The sequence below is a fragment of the Mycteria americana genome, chromosome 15, assembly GCF_035582795.1.
Source record: "Mycteria americana isolate JAX WOST 10 ecotype Jacksonville Zoo and Gardens chromosome 15, USCA_MyAme_1.0, whole genome shotgun sequence".
NCBI classification, from domain to species: Eukaryota; Metazoa; Chordata; class Aves; order Ciconiiformes; family Ciconiidae; genus Mycteria; species Mycteria americana.
Genome location: NC_134379.1, coordinates 4,452,463 through 4,465,894, shown reverse-complemented (window position 1 = coordinate 4,465,894; position 13,432 = coordinate 4,452,463). Strand labels below are relative to the sequence as shown.

The window sequence follows — 13,432 nt, the reverse complement described above, 5'->3', positions numbered from 1 at the left end:
CAGCCAGAGACTAGAAAGTCCCATCTGGCCTATTAGCAGTAAGTCTTGGTTTTGTTTCTTTCAGTCTATAAGGTTTGGGGACAGGGTCTCCCGTGGGGACCGGTCCTGCCCTGACAGCAGGGAGGTTTTCCTGCTTCAGCTCTGTCTTTGCTTTTCCCTTAATCTGGTCCCCGCCTGCACCCTGCCCCTTGTGTCACCGGTTGCTCTCTGCATCCCTGGGTGAGCTGCGCATCTCCCGTGGGTGCTGCTGGGCCTTGATCCTGGCCGTGGGCTCTCAGCGGTGTGGGGCAGCTTTCAGAGTACTGCACAACACAGGAGGAGGCAGAGATCAGGGGTTCACCTTAATTCCCAGAACCTTGATTTTCTGACCTGTAAAACAATCCTTTTCTATTTGGGTCTTGTGCTCTTTGAGGAAACATTTGAAATAATGATGCTTTTGTAATGGCAATAATGACATTAGGCTCTCATACATAACTTAATTTTATTTATTTATTTATTTGCCCTTTCTTAGAGGGAATTACTGCTATTTTCTGAGCATCAGGTCCAATTTTTGCTTTGTTTTGTCTGAGTCTACACCGCATCCTGGATGCTGCACCCAAAGATGGAGCCTGTCTGGATGAGCACATCCAGGCTGCTCCAAACCTGGAGGCAGCTCTTTGTGCCTTGCCTGACGTTCCCACCCATCGTCTTGCCACCCACGAGGTTTTTCAGCCTCGACCACATGAATGTGAAGCAGGTGGCATTTCCATCTGAATTAATATACTAGGAGTCCTTGGATGTGGGAAGGGGGTTAAACTGTCTCAGGCTGGATCCGCTGTTGGACCTTGCTGCAAGAGAGCAGTTTGTCTCCTGGCAGAGCAGCACAGATCACCTCTGCCCAATAAGCGGGAGCCGCCTTGAAGCAAAAATACAGCAGAGGGAGGAAGGAGCGGCTGAGTAGTCTCCTGTTCTCCCAGGTCATTAGAGCATCCGTGTGCAGCATGCCTAGGCACAGAGCGATGACAAGTTTGGATGCTTCAGGAGAGAAATGTTTGCTTCCTGGCGAGAAGTAAACTAGGTTAGTTTGCCTAGTGTCAGTATGTTATGAGTCAGGGAAGTTCATTAACATTTACCAAACTCTGAATTAAAAATTGAATTTTTCATTAGACAAAAAGGTTGGGTGTCATTTTGCTGGGTTTGGGGGAAAATTCTCCAAAGAACTGAGCTTTAGTTTTTATAGACATCTGCATGCCAGCCTGCAGGAGACTGCAGTTCTCTGTGCATTGATACGGGGTCTGTGTGTTGTCAGGTTACCTGGTGGTACCAGCTGTGATGGGCTTGACATGGTGGAGGGTGACCAGTGCACGCCGTGCGTCCCAGCTTCACGCCAGACCCGCCACGCTTGAGCCAGCAGAAAGTCTGCACTGGGGGAGTTGCCCCTACAAAATATTTCAAACACATTTTCCTGGGCAGGGTGAGTTTCTATGCAGCATTTTGCACCATGTTCGCACAGCATTTCTCTTCTGGCACTCCTTACTCAAAAGTCCACTTCCAGTAGCTTGTGGAACCACAGATTTATTGATTTGAACATGGGAGGAGATTAGGTAAAAACACCTGTTTGAGACCAGCTCCTCGAGCAAACCACAGCTCAGCATTTACCAGGGAGCCCGTGGCAGGCTGCAGGGAGCCTGTCCCCTTCCCGGCTGGTGACGGGGCCCCGTCCCTGCCCAGAAAGGTTGCCGGAGCAGTGCTGAACTTGGCTGCGCTGGCTGTGGGCCCTGGCCCAGCCCATCGCTCGCTCCTCTGTGATGCTTTACCTGCTGCATTGCTCTATGCCGGCAGCTACAAGCTGGCTGGGAGAGGCTGTGCCGGCTGGGCTGCGAGCAAGTGCCATGTGTTGCTTCAGTCCCTGGTGCGTTCCCAGCCCCAGAGGCTGCGGAGAGCTCGTCCAGCCTGCCCGACTCATGCCGAGCTCCGGAGAGGGTATTGCTGTGTGCTGGGGCCAGCTACGGCAGCGGGGTGCCAAATCAGGGCTGCCCCTGCCCCTGCGAGCAGCGGTGCGGCTGGAGCTGGGAGCGGGCTGCGTGCCACCCGCGCCCCTGCTCAGTATGCAGCAGATCACCTCCCTGGCACGGCCCTGCAGCGAGCCGGGAGGGCACGGGGGCTGCCACGGTCCCCAGGGGCTGGGGCAGCCCTGCTTCCCTCTCCGCAGCACGCTGGGGACACGATGCAACAGGACAGCGGCTTCTGACCCTGCGTGGTGACCTTCCCCCCTCCAGAGAGGTCTGGCGGGGACCGACCCCACTTTGGCAGGGAGATGGGGTGAATGGGTGCGGGGAGGTGGGCTTCGACCCAACTTCTGCTTTGCTCCCCCCGGGCATGGCGGGGGCTTTGCTGGGGAAGGGGTGGGGGGCTGGCTGCCCACGCTGGCGGCCGTGTGGCCGGGGCGGCGGGCCGGCCACAGCCCTCATTTCTCTGCTGCTGGGTACCGCTTTGTTGCTAGCTGGTGACATCACCCGAGAGCCCACCCCCTGCCTCTTATCCGTCTCTCTGTCTAGCTCACTTATTCACAGGCAGCGCTGGCAGGATCAGGGACTGTGCGAGAGCCAGAGCTGGCGGCAGCAGCATGCGTGTGGCATCTGAGGCTCAGGGCGCGAGAACCACGTAAGGTGCCTGCCAGAGCTTCCCCCCTCGCCTGCCTCCGCTTCCCCCGGCAGAAACTTCACAGCTCCCTCGCGCACAGTCCGGGCTTCTCCGGAGGAGCTTGGTGCCGACAGCCGCATGCATGACACTCCGAAAAGGAGAGAAAATGACCATAAGTATCCAGGAGCACATGGCTATTGACGTCTGCCCCGGCCCCATCAAACCCATCAAGCAGATCTCCGACTACTTCCCCCGCTTTCCCCGTGGGCTCCCCGCCGCCGTCGGCCGCAGCAGCGCCCTGCGCTCCGCCGTCAGCCAGCCCTCCGTCAGCCCCGCCGAGGCCCCCCGCGAGGAGGACGAGGACGTGGACCAGCTTTTCGGGGCGTATGGCACGACGCCCGCCGAGCAGCCGGCCAAGTCCCAAGCACCCGAGGAGGTGGTGGACCCTGAGGGCTACGAGTCCGACGACTGCAGTGAGTTCCTAAGTTTTCACGGGAGTTTGCTGGGTGCTGAGGGCAAGGGTGGGTCTTAGGACTGGTCCCCCATCTTGCTGCCTGAGCCGTGCGCCCTTCCCGGCTGCTGACCACGCTGTCCATCCCTGGGATTACATTGCAGCAGTGACAAGCCCTCTGCTCTAGCGAGGGAGGCTGTCACAGCAGGGCTCCGGTGCTGCCCCTGGGTGGAGGGAGGCCCTGGGAGTGTCCCTGCTGCAGCCAGGCTGGCCGGTGAACCCAAACTAGGGAAGTCTCCCAAGAGCCACCAGTTGCTGTGCTTTGCCGTTGTGGTTGATGCACTTCTCTGCCTCATCCCTGCTCGGCTCCTTGCCTCCAAAGGCTGCCAGCTGGGCTCAGACTCTTCAGTTAATCCGTCTCGGTGGTGCAGCCTGCTCCAGCCACCCTGCTGATTAGCTGGCGATACGCTCCAGCATCGCCCAGCTCCAGATGGGGGAGATTTGTTCAGAATGACATCCGCCCAGGAAATCTCTGCCCTCTCCCTCAGCAAACTCTGGCGTGTCATTCCTCACCCTCCAGCTGCAGACAGAGCCCTGCACGAGACCGGGGGGGCTTTTGAACAGAAGGCTTTGGTTCTGGTAGATGCAGGTGTTTGCAGTGAGGTTTAACCCCTCCCCACCCAAAACGTCCTTCCCACCCAGCTCGGTGGAGCTTGCAGGCTGCAAAGCAGCTGCTGTCTGGCTCTGCCAGCCACGGTGGCTGGGATAGTGTTGCTTTCCTTGAGGTCGGTTAAAACCGAAGGTCTCGATTCAGCCCAGCCTTTAGGGGCCAGATCCTGTGAGGGGCTGAGCACAAAGTTTGAAGCCGGGAGATGGTGAGGAAGGGAGTCAGTGCTGCTGCGTGCTCGTCCTGGGGGAAGGGGGAGGCTGAGCTCCCACGATGCTGAGCTGTTTGCAGCCCAGCACCGGGCAGGCGGTGGCTTTCCCTGTGCAAAATGTCACAGCCCTGCCTCGGCATCACTCCCTCGCTGCCAGGTGCTGGGCTGGCCTGGGTGGCTGTCAGCTATGCCAGACGCTGGAGCGTGGCCCCAGGGAGAGCTCCCCAAAGGGCTGTGCTTGCTGCAAGGTGACACGGCCGCCCCCGTGCCCTCCTCTGCCTGCTGACCACCAGCCCCAGCCCCAGGAGAGGCTGGGGGTCTGGGTGCAAGCCCTGAACTGACGCTCCCTTTCTCCCCATCCCGGTGTCGGTGTCAAGCTCTCTTAGGAGAAGGTGAGAGCCGCTGTGCTCCCAGGAAGAGCATCTCTGCTAAGCCACATTTGTCCCAGCCAGGCAGTTAACAGTGACTTTAACCGGATTTGGGTTATTCGCTGCTCTAATTATTAGATCGTCTTTGCTCATCCCAGCAATAGAAATGGGAGCAACTGGGCTTTAGAGCCAGAGGGGTGTGTGGGAGCTGAAGTGCTCGGGGCCGTGGCGCACAGCGCTTTCACCGGGTGACTCACGGGGAAATTGTCCAGGGCGCTGCCTTCTGCATTTAGCCCCGCCGGCAATTCTGGAAGCGGCTCGGCTCAGTGCCGGGGGCCGGCGGGTGTTTGTCTCGCCCTGGCTGGTGTTAGGAAGAGTGTTTCTTGCAGCGTAACAGGTGTCAGGCAAACTGCTGAGGCTGTTTTGCCAGATGTGGTGGGTTTTCTGCTGGCAAAGGCACAGCGGTGCCAGGAGCAGAGCAGGGAGGTGGCACTGCTGGTGTCACATCTCTGGGGACAGCACAGGATGGTCCCAGCCGCTCTCAGGGCACTGGTTGGCATAAACGTGCAGGATGAGACTGTCACCCCTCCATGTTTAGCAGCCAAGTTGCAAAGCCAGACAAGGGCTCGCTGGCCCCATTTCCCAGGTGGGGAGCTGGGAGGGGATTCGTGCAGCCTGACTTGAGCTATCAGCTACGCTGGGGAGTGTCTTTCAGCTCCCCCATGTCCCTGGCGGGTGTTCAGGGCTGCTGCATTAGTCACCTGCGCTAAATTTCCCCTGGGGAGCCTCTCTCCACCTGTATGGCACAACAGTGTTGGGGATTAGGTGGTGTCAGTTCCCTCTGGCAACACACAGGGTTTGGGGAGTTGACCGAGGTCTGTGGGGATGGTGGTGTCGGAGCCTGGGTGCAGCGCCCACGAGTCGAGGGCTTGCTGGGCAGGGGCGTGCCTTCCCTCGCTCCCCAGAGATGCTCCCAGCACGGCTCCCAGAGAGGTGCAAGGAGAGGGTTTTGCCATGGCAGGATCCATTGGGAGGAGGAGGAGAGGACGGCTCCTTCCCGTTTGTCCCACCTGCCTGCAGGTTTCCCTCCTCCAACACCGAAGCGATGGTGCTGGCTGGCCGGGTGGGAGGAGTAGAGCTGTCCCTGCCTGGAGAAATGCAGCATTTGTTTGGGTTTCCCCTACACTCATTCCTGCCTGGGGTTACTTCTCCAGCCTGGTGTTTCTGGGTTTCCAGCAGCACCAGCCCGATGGGTGACAGAGCCGCGCTGCTCGGTCACCGCAGCACTGCAGAGTGGCATCGGGCAGGGGCTGGACTGGAGCTGCCAGCCTCCCTGCCTGACCTCCGGCACCCCTGGCAGGGCTGCAGGGAACAGTCCAGGGTAGGTCCTGCCTGTGCCCTGCTGCAGCTTGCCGGGGCTGGCTCCCTGCACTGCGTTCCTTAATCCTTTGCCGAGTCGTGTTCCTGACCCCATCAGCAATCCTGGGAGGTGCCTGCAGAGCTGGCAGGAGCTCCCCTCCTCCAGACGGCCTCTCCCTGGGACGGGGGCAGCGCCAGAGCAGGGCAGCCCTGGGAGAAGCATCAGCATCTGAAGCTTCATCAGAAGCATCCAAGCAGGGAGGCCTGACCCAGCAGTTTGGCATCTACAGGGAGCAGGGACATGTGTGTATGTGTGCATGCGTGTGTTTGGTGCTTTGGAAAACCAAGAATCCCAGGGCTGCAGGAGGCAGGTGGGATCCCTCCAGAGGTGGACAGGGACCCAGCTGAGGTGTGGTAGGGTAGGAGGGAACCCGCTGACCTGGGCATTTGCCACAGGCAGATGGCACCGATCACTGGGAGGCTGATGCAGATGATGGAGTTGATGGCTCTGGGGCATGTGGGGATGAGGCCAGCGGTTTGGGGCACCGTGGTGCAGCCCTGCGGAGCTGGGGAGCACACTGCGCAGGGGAGCTGTGGAGGTGCCGAGGAAAACAAGCATGGTCCCTGTGGGGCAGCCGTAAGGAGCCTGTTGAATGCAGTGAGTGGCAGAGAGCAAGCAGGGCAGGGGAGCTGACAGAGAAGATAATGAGCGAAGACGTTGGGGCTGGCTCTGGGAATTGCGCGGAGCCAGCCTTTCCCATCAGACCTGCCAGCAGTGTTGTGGTGAGGATTTGCAAGGTCATGGTCGGCACCTTCTGCCATACCAGGGCCTTTGGGAGACTGCTGGGAGAGGGATTTGTCACTACCCTATGCCTCCTCTGTCCCACCTTTGCAGGGACACTCTGGGACTGGAGCCCACGCTGTACAGAGCAGGACTCTTTTGACAGTAGGTTTGTCCCCAGCGAAGCTGCTGAGGAGGGGGAATGAGGCAGGAGAGGTGGGAAAACGCGTGTTTGGTGCAAACCCTGCAGAAGGGTGGTTTGGTGCCGTTGGACCAGCGCTAGCATCTGCTGTGAGCTGAGAGGACCAGCAGGGATTTGGGGATGGGAAGTGGGGGGATTCGCTCCTACTGCCTCGGGACACCGGGCTCTCACCTCATCTTTGGTTTCCCTGGCTGGTGCCCGGTGACAGCAGCAGTGCCCTGTCCCCTGGGGTCCCCAGCCACCAGGGATGCTTCCCACCCAGCTAGGCAGCACACTGCCAGGGGAAGTTGGTTCACAAGAAAAATAAGCAAATGCCAGCTAGGTGGCAATGTGCCACCTGCGAGGAGCTGGGTCTCGCCTCCCATCTCCCCTGATTCCACGCAAATCGCTGCCCCGCAAGTGGCTGCACTTTCCCCTCCACAGCACCAGTGTGAATTTGTACCGGACAGATTTTTAAAGGTCTCTGAAATCTCTACACAAGCAGCACAAAGGTGGAAACGTGGTCCCTCTGAGGGAGCGCTGCCGTGGCTGCTCTTGCCGGGGCACAGCACTGGAGGGAGCAGCCATCCTTCTTCTGTAGCGTGCAAGCAAGTTTCTAGCCCTTGAAGAAATGCTTCGTTCCCCTGAGCTGCTGTTTGGCTTTGGAGCCAGGCTGTGGCCCGTGCTGGAATTTCCTCCCTCCTCTGTAGAGGAGCAGGTTTTTGGATGGGGAGGCAGCCCGAGAGCAGGGGGTTGCAGTGGGAGCTGGCATTTCTGGAAGAGCTGCCCCATACTGTTCCTGCCAGTGCTCCAGGGCTGTTCATATATGTACAAACCCAGCCAATTTTATGGCGTGCCCAGCTTTATTCATGGGAGGAGCAGGCTCCTGAGCTCCCGAGCTGCAGCAGCATAAAAATGACTTCTCTGAACTACAGCTGAGAGGCCTGTCCTGGTGCACGGCTGCTCGTGATGCCTGCTGCAAGCAATGCCACAGAAGTTATTTAAGAAGACTCTTATTTTGAGCAAAGAAGATAATTAGGCAGGCAAAGCCGTCATGCAGATATTAATTACTGGCTGCTTATAGTCGTAAAGAAGAATGAAGGTCTGAAGGGGTGCAGGGTTTGCAAGTCACCTGGCAATGCTTTCGGCCAGACAGGAGGAGGCAGGAGAGATTATGAGGGGAAATGTGCATTGAAACGATGAGAATATTTACTTCTGAAATGCAGCTCCTTAGCATATGCTGCCACTGCTATTTATAACCTTTGAATCGTCTTTTCAATCCAGATAAGGGCAAAAGAAGTATTTTTTTACTCGGGAAACTAAACAAACTACCGCTGATTTCGGCAGAGCCTGGAGCATGGTTTTACCAACCATCCCACAACCCAAGCTGCCTACGCCAAAGAAATGCGTATAGGTACTGGGTGGTGTTGGGCCCGAGGTTTAAGGGCATTGGGGAGCTTGTAGCCCTCCCAGGGGAGACAAGAGGTGTTAACCAAGGTGACTTTGGATTAGCTCCTGTCTGGATACCCAGGTATGGGGAAGGTGCTGGCATGGGGTGAGCTCTCACCCTTTCCTGCTGGCCGCCTGCCAGTGGTCTGGGTGGAGGCTGTGCATCGGGTGCTCCTGGCCCTCCTTGGAGCCAAGGAGCCTTCAGCCCCCGGAGATGCTCGTTCCCAGGGGGAGGCCAATGGCCAGGGACACCCTGAAGTGCTGGAGATAAATGTGGGGCACCCGGTGAGGCCAGCACGCAAGGGCGAGCAGGGTCTATCCGGGCATCCCTCCTCCAACAGCGATGGAGGGAGCATATGGGCTGTGGCCTGCAGTGTCTCTGCTAATGAAGGAGCTACGTGGCTGCTGGTTAATGAGGAGCTCTCCTTCTGCCTGGCTCCCTCCCTCCCCAGCAGCCTGCCCAGCCCTTCACCTTCCCCTGGTCCCGGCGTGCAGGAGGGGAGACAGTGCCCGGCTGGAGGAGGGAGGCTTCCTGCCCCGTGCGGCTCTGCCGCCCTCATCCCTTCACCGACACCCCTTGCTCCAATGCGCTCGAGCCCAAGGGGTTCCCAGATCTTTCATCTTTGTATTTAACACTGAAGGCAATTTTGGGGGGTTGTTAATTGCAATACTGTATTTCATTAAAGGAAGAGAGAGGGAGAGATTTGAAGGCCATCTCTAAATTGAAATTGCTGAAAGTCTAATTGCTGCTGACATCAGGGACCATTTAGTGCTGTAAAACATAATTGCGTCTCTGAACTGTTCTGAGCAGATAAGTGTTCCTATGAACACTCCTCCTGGAGAAGACAGAAGAGCTGATGAGCATCCATCAACCAGCCTTGCGAAGAAGCAGCTCCCTGCTCCAGAGCTTGCCAGGGGCTGGCGCTGTGTCTCCGAAATGAAGAAATATTAATTGCCGTAGATTTTAAGTGAAAAACTCATGACAGGGCAGGGAGCAGTTGCAAGAAAGACAAGTTGTGCTTGTTCCTCATTCCTGGTCCTGTCGAATTCAACCACACCCGTGGAGCTCCCGAGGAAGGAAGGTCTCCCGCCTGTGTGCTGGATCCAGTCCCTGCCGCGCTTTTGTGTAGGACTGGGAATGTCCTGCCCTGCCTGCAGCAACGGACCGGAGTCCCACGGTGCTGCCAACTGGCACCACGTGGTCCAGGTGCCAACAGAAGTGTCCGTGTCCCAGCATGGTGTGCTGCCCCTGGGACATGTCCCAAAACCTTCCACAGGACACCTTTTTCATGGAGCAGCTCATGGTGATGCTGACTTTCAGAAGTGTCCCATTCCCACCTTCCTTCACCACCTTGCCCGGCTGATGCTGAAACCCGCAGCGATGCCTGTGGCTGTAGGTTTGTGCCAGAGATCAGTGCTACCATCAGATCTGGGGGTTTACAGCCGTCAGGCTGTGCAGCGCCTCGACTCGGCACCTTGCGGGATCCATCCCTGACAAGCCACGCACCCTTTCCCCGCGGGGGCACATGAGTCGCGAGCAGCAGCCCAAGAGGGTCTGTGTGTGGACCGTGAGTGCTGCGGGTGCTGGGCAAGCTTGGCCCTGGCTGCAGGAAGCTACTGGGACTGACGGTGCTGTTTTCCAGGGGTGACCCTGGGGGCTTTCAGGGGGCTTGCTCCCACCTGGGGCAGGGAGTCAGTCCACCGAGCTGCCCCAGCGCTCGCTGCCCGTGCTGCCCTGCCCTGTGCTTCTGGACCTGGACTAGGCGCTGCCGCACCCAGGGAGGCAGGAGCACACGCAGCCACCCGGCAAAGCGATCTTCAGCAGCCCTGCTTGGAAATGGCAAGAAATAATTTCTGTTCCTCCTGAGGAGTCATTTACCAACATTTTACATGGGGCTGTAAGTGCACAGAATTACTTGCTGCCTTTCAGGACCTTTAAAATTATCTCCATTGCAGAGGAGAATTAAAGCAATGGAAGAATAGGGACCTATCTTTTATAGTGCATTAAAAAATACCCAGTCTGAAGGTTACTGAACCTGTGCTTTCTGTAAGGGAGAGCTAATCCAGACAATCCCCAGCAGTCTTTTTACTGCTCCACTCTGATCTCCCTGGCACAAAATCCATGAGCAGGTTATCTTGGGAGCAGCAATGCTGATAAGCAGAGGGACTTAAGGCTTTTGGACTTCTTTTTAATTAGTTCTATAGTGTTTTTTGTGTGCACGCCTCAATTTCTCCCAGCGTAGAGCCTTGCTGGGCTTTCTAATGGCAGTCGCGATGCGAAAGCTTCCCTGACTTTGGAAGGTAAGGAACCTGCTCAATCATCAGTTCCCTCCTCTGCGGGCTGTGCCGAAGCTCATAGGTCTGTTCTGCAAGCACCGGTGCCTCTTCCATGTCTTGAGCATCTCTTGGGCTGAGAAACTCTTCTCCTTGGGGTGTCCCAGGCCACCGAGGGGGCAGGTCTGCCACCCTGCGTGGGCCAGGTGAGGGCACGTAGCCTGCAAGGACAGGGGCTGGGTAAGGGAGCAGAGCACAGATTTATCACCGCGTTTTGCCTTTCATCCCGCGGGTATAAATAGAAGCTACTTCAGCCTCCCCGTCACCCTGGGCGCTGATGGGAAATGTCAGCAAGAAACAATTTCTGCCGACTCCACCAAGAGTGGGAGCGGTGCTGTGCCAGGACGCCGCGCTGCCTGCGGGCTCCAGGCGCGCTTGCCGTATCCCACAGCTAAGCCCGGAGACGCATCTGCCGGTTATGCTGGCCTCTAATAATTTTGTGGCCCACTGAATTAATCAAAATGCCCAAAGGTCAATGGGAGAAGAGGCCGCATTCCTGTGCAAGTCAGATTTATTTTCCTTTTTAGAGCCTGTGTTAAATGCCAGACCCTGGCCGGCACCTTCCCATCAATCTCTCCCAATTCATGGATGAAGAAAGAAGGTCAGAACCTGCTAATGAGTTCAGCTCTCCTAATGGTTATTTTATCATTGGAGCAGAATAATCATAATAATAATGATACATCCTGCCTGCTGTCTGGAGAGCGCAAAGCTGCCTTTGTAATGCCTGACAAAGACATTTATTTATATTTTTTTATTTGCAGCCTGTGTGATTAGAGGGCAGTGTTCAGAATAGACCAGTTGGGTTAAATATGTCTAGTAACAGCGCTTCGAGTCTAATTGCTGCCCTTTTCTTTTTTAGGCACTCCCTCCCCTAATTAAGAGCATAATCGAGTTGCATCTCCGCTGCGAGGACGGGTGGGAGGAGGGAAGCAATCAAAGAAGGACGGTTCGGCCGCTTTGCAGAGGGCTCTGTTTGGAGCAGCGTGCGTCCCTGGGTGGCTGCTGCAGCCCCGAGACTTTGGGCCCAATCCTGCTGGCTGGAGATAGCAGGTCTTCCACAGCCAGCGCTGGATGTGCTGCTGGCGGTTTTGCAGAAGGGTTGAGAGCGGTGAGACCCATCCCTGTGTTTTGGTGTTGGCTTGCCTGGCTGCTCGCTCAGCGTGCTGCCTGCTCCGGGAGCGCAGGCCTGGCTCTCCAGCTGGGCTGCGGTCCCGTGGGGGTTCGCACAGAGCTGTTGTGGGCTGCAGGGTGGCTTCCACTCCTGGATTCAGCCGGAGGTCTCCTGCCATCTCCTCAGGCCCTTGGGCAACCCTGGGGCCAGTCTGCCTGGGAGTGGCTGGCCAGGGACACGGGCAGCTTGGGCACCAGCCTTGTCTCTGCCTTCGCCACCGTGCTGGATCCATCGCCCGGCAGCGCGTCCCCAGGAGGTGACAGAGACGGCGTGGCTGTGACTGCGCCACAGGCACTCTGCTCCTGCGGGAGATGTGTCCTCAGCATCCGTGGCCCCACTGGGCCCTGGCTCTGGCGGCAGTGCTTGCCCTCAGCTCCGTAGTGACACCTTAGCTGCCAAACCCCACGTTAGGCTGATCCCTTTTGTCATCTCCATACGGCTGCGTTTTTAAGCAATTAGCACAACATGTTCTGCTGATGTTTCCACATCCCTCTGCTGAAGGCAGACCCTTCCTTGGGAATCAAGACTCACCATCAACGAAAAAAATCCCTGCGTAGAGGAAAACCCTTTCAGGGCTGGAGGAGAGCTGGGAACAGAGCCTGGCAGGGCTGGGGAGAGCCGTGCATCCCTGTCTGTGCCCTCTTGCCTGCTTGCAGCTCTAAGGTGAATGGGAACCGCTCAAGGTTTGCTCATGGACCACCAGTGCTGGGGAGCAGGACCTTAGTCCCCAACTGCAAAACAAGCATTTCCTGCTGTGATGGTGCTTTTGGGTTTTGCCTGTCTTGCCGGAACGGGGCTGCCCGCTGCCCTCGTCCCTGGGGCAGGTTGCGGCGCCGAGGGGACAGGAGGCTTTGTCAGTATTTCCCGGCCAAAGTCTGTTTTCACGCCAAGCTTTTAATTTATTTTATAAATTGCCAAATCCAGCAGGCTAAGCCGCGGGCCCCCTTCTGTGATAAAAATAAAATAACATCTTGAACTTGGGAGGGCGGAGCGGCGGGGCTGGCAGGAAGCGGCTGATTAAAGGGCAGGTGGAAATGATGAGGCTCCGAAACCGGAGGCTTCATCTTCCGCTCGCGAACAAAAACGCAGATTTGTCAAGTTTTGCTGACTTGGCTTTTGCCCGTGTGCCGTGGAGCCTCCCGCTACACCCACCCCAGCGCGGCGGGCGGCACCGGGGCCGGTGCCCTGACACTGCCGTACGCGGCCGTGAGCTCCCCATCGCCGAGCGTGGGCAGGGGGCAGCCAGCCACCGGCGCACTGGGGCACTGCTGCGCTTCCTCCTCCTTGCATGATGTGGAGCGAGTTTGGCCGGTAATTGCTCTGGAAATGCCCGTTTGGGCCAAACCCAGAGATGACACGCAAGGTGTTGCAGGTTTGGCCTCACCCTGTATCACTTCTATCTTTCCCTGGGCCCTGGCAGGTGAACCCCATGGATATATGACTTACCTAAACCGATAGCTAATGTGCCATGAAATTACTCCAGAACTAGGAGGGGTACATTATTCCGGCAGAAATCTCTCTGAATATTTGCTCTGCTTTGAAGGTGAGATATTTGCTCCGGAGCAATGATTTTTATTTGCTAGCAGGCGAACCTGTAGCTTACTTGCGTTTGGGCTGGAAGATCGCTGTGAAATTGCAGCAGGAAGGTTTCAGTCCCCTGAATATCTGCCGCCTCCCAGGGCGCCTTGCTGCAGAGGCTATTTACGCTGGAAAAAAGCACCTTATTTCCTGCCATAAAGTTCATCTAACCTCCCAGGCAGTGAACCCTGCTTTGATATTAAGCAAAATTGTTCCGGTTTTTATTTGGGATTTTTTTTCCCTGCTCTGAACCTGCATGC

The 13,432-nt window shown here is 57.1% G+C and overlaps 1 protein-coding gene across 1 annotated transcript in view; it reads left to right on the top strand.

Annotated features, from left to right (window-relative positions):
- Positions 1 to 2,575: 2,575 nt before the first annotated feature.
- Positions 2,576 to 13,432, top strand: part of DOC2B (double C2 domain beta) — a 35,489-nt gene continuing 24,632 nt past the window's right edge. Inside the window, exon 1 of the mRNA XM_075518172.1 lies at positions 2,576 to 3,095. Within this exon, the coding sequence (XP_075374287.1) occupies positions 2,765 to 3,095 (331 nt within the window). The 5' untranslated portion in view covers positions 2,576 to 2,764. The remainder of the gene's footprint in view (positions 3,096 to 13,432) is intronic.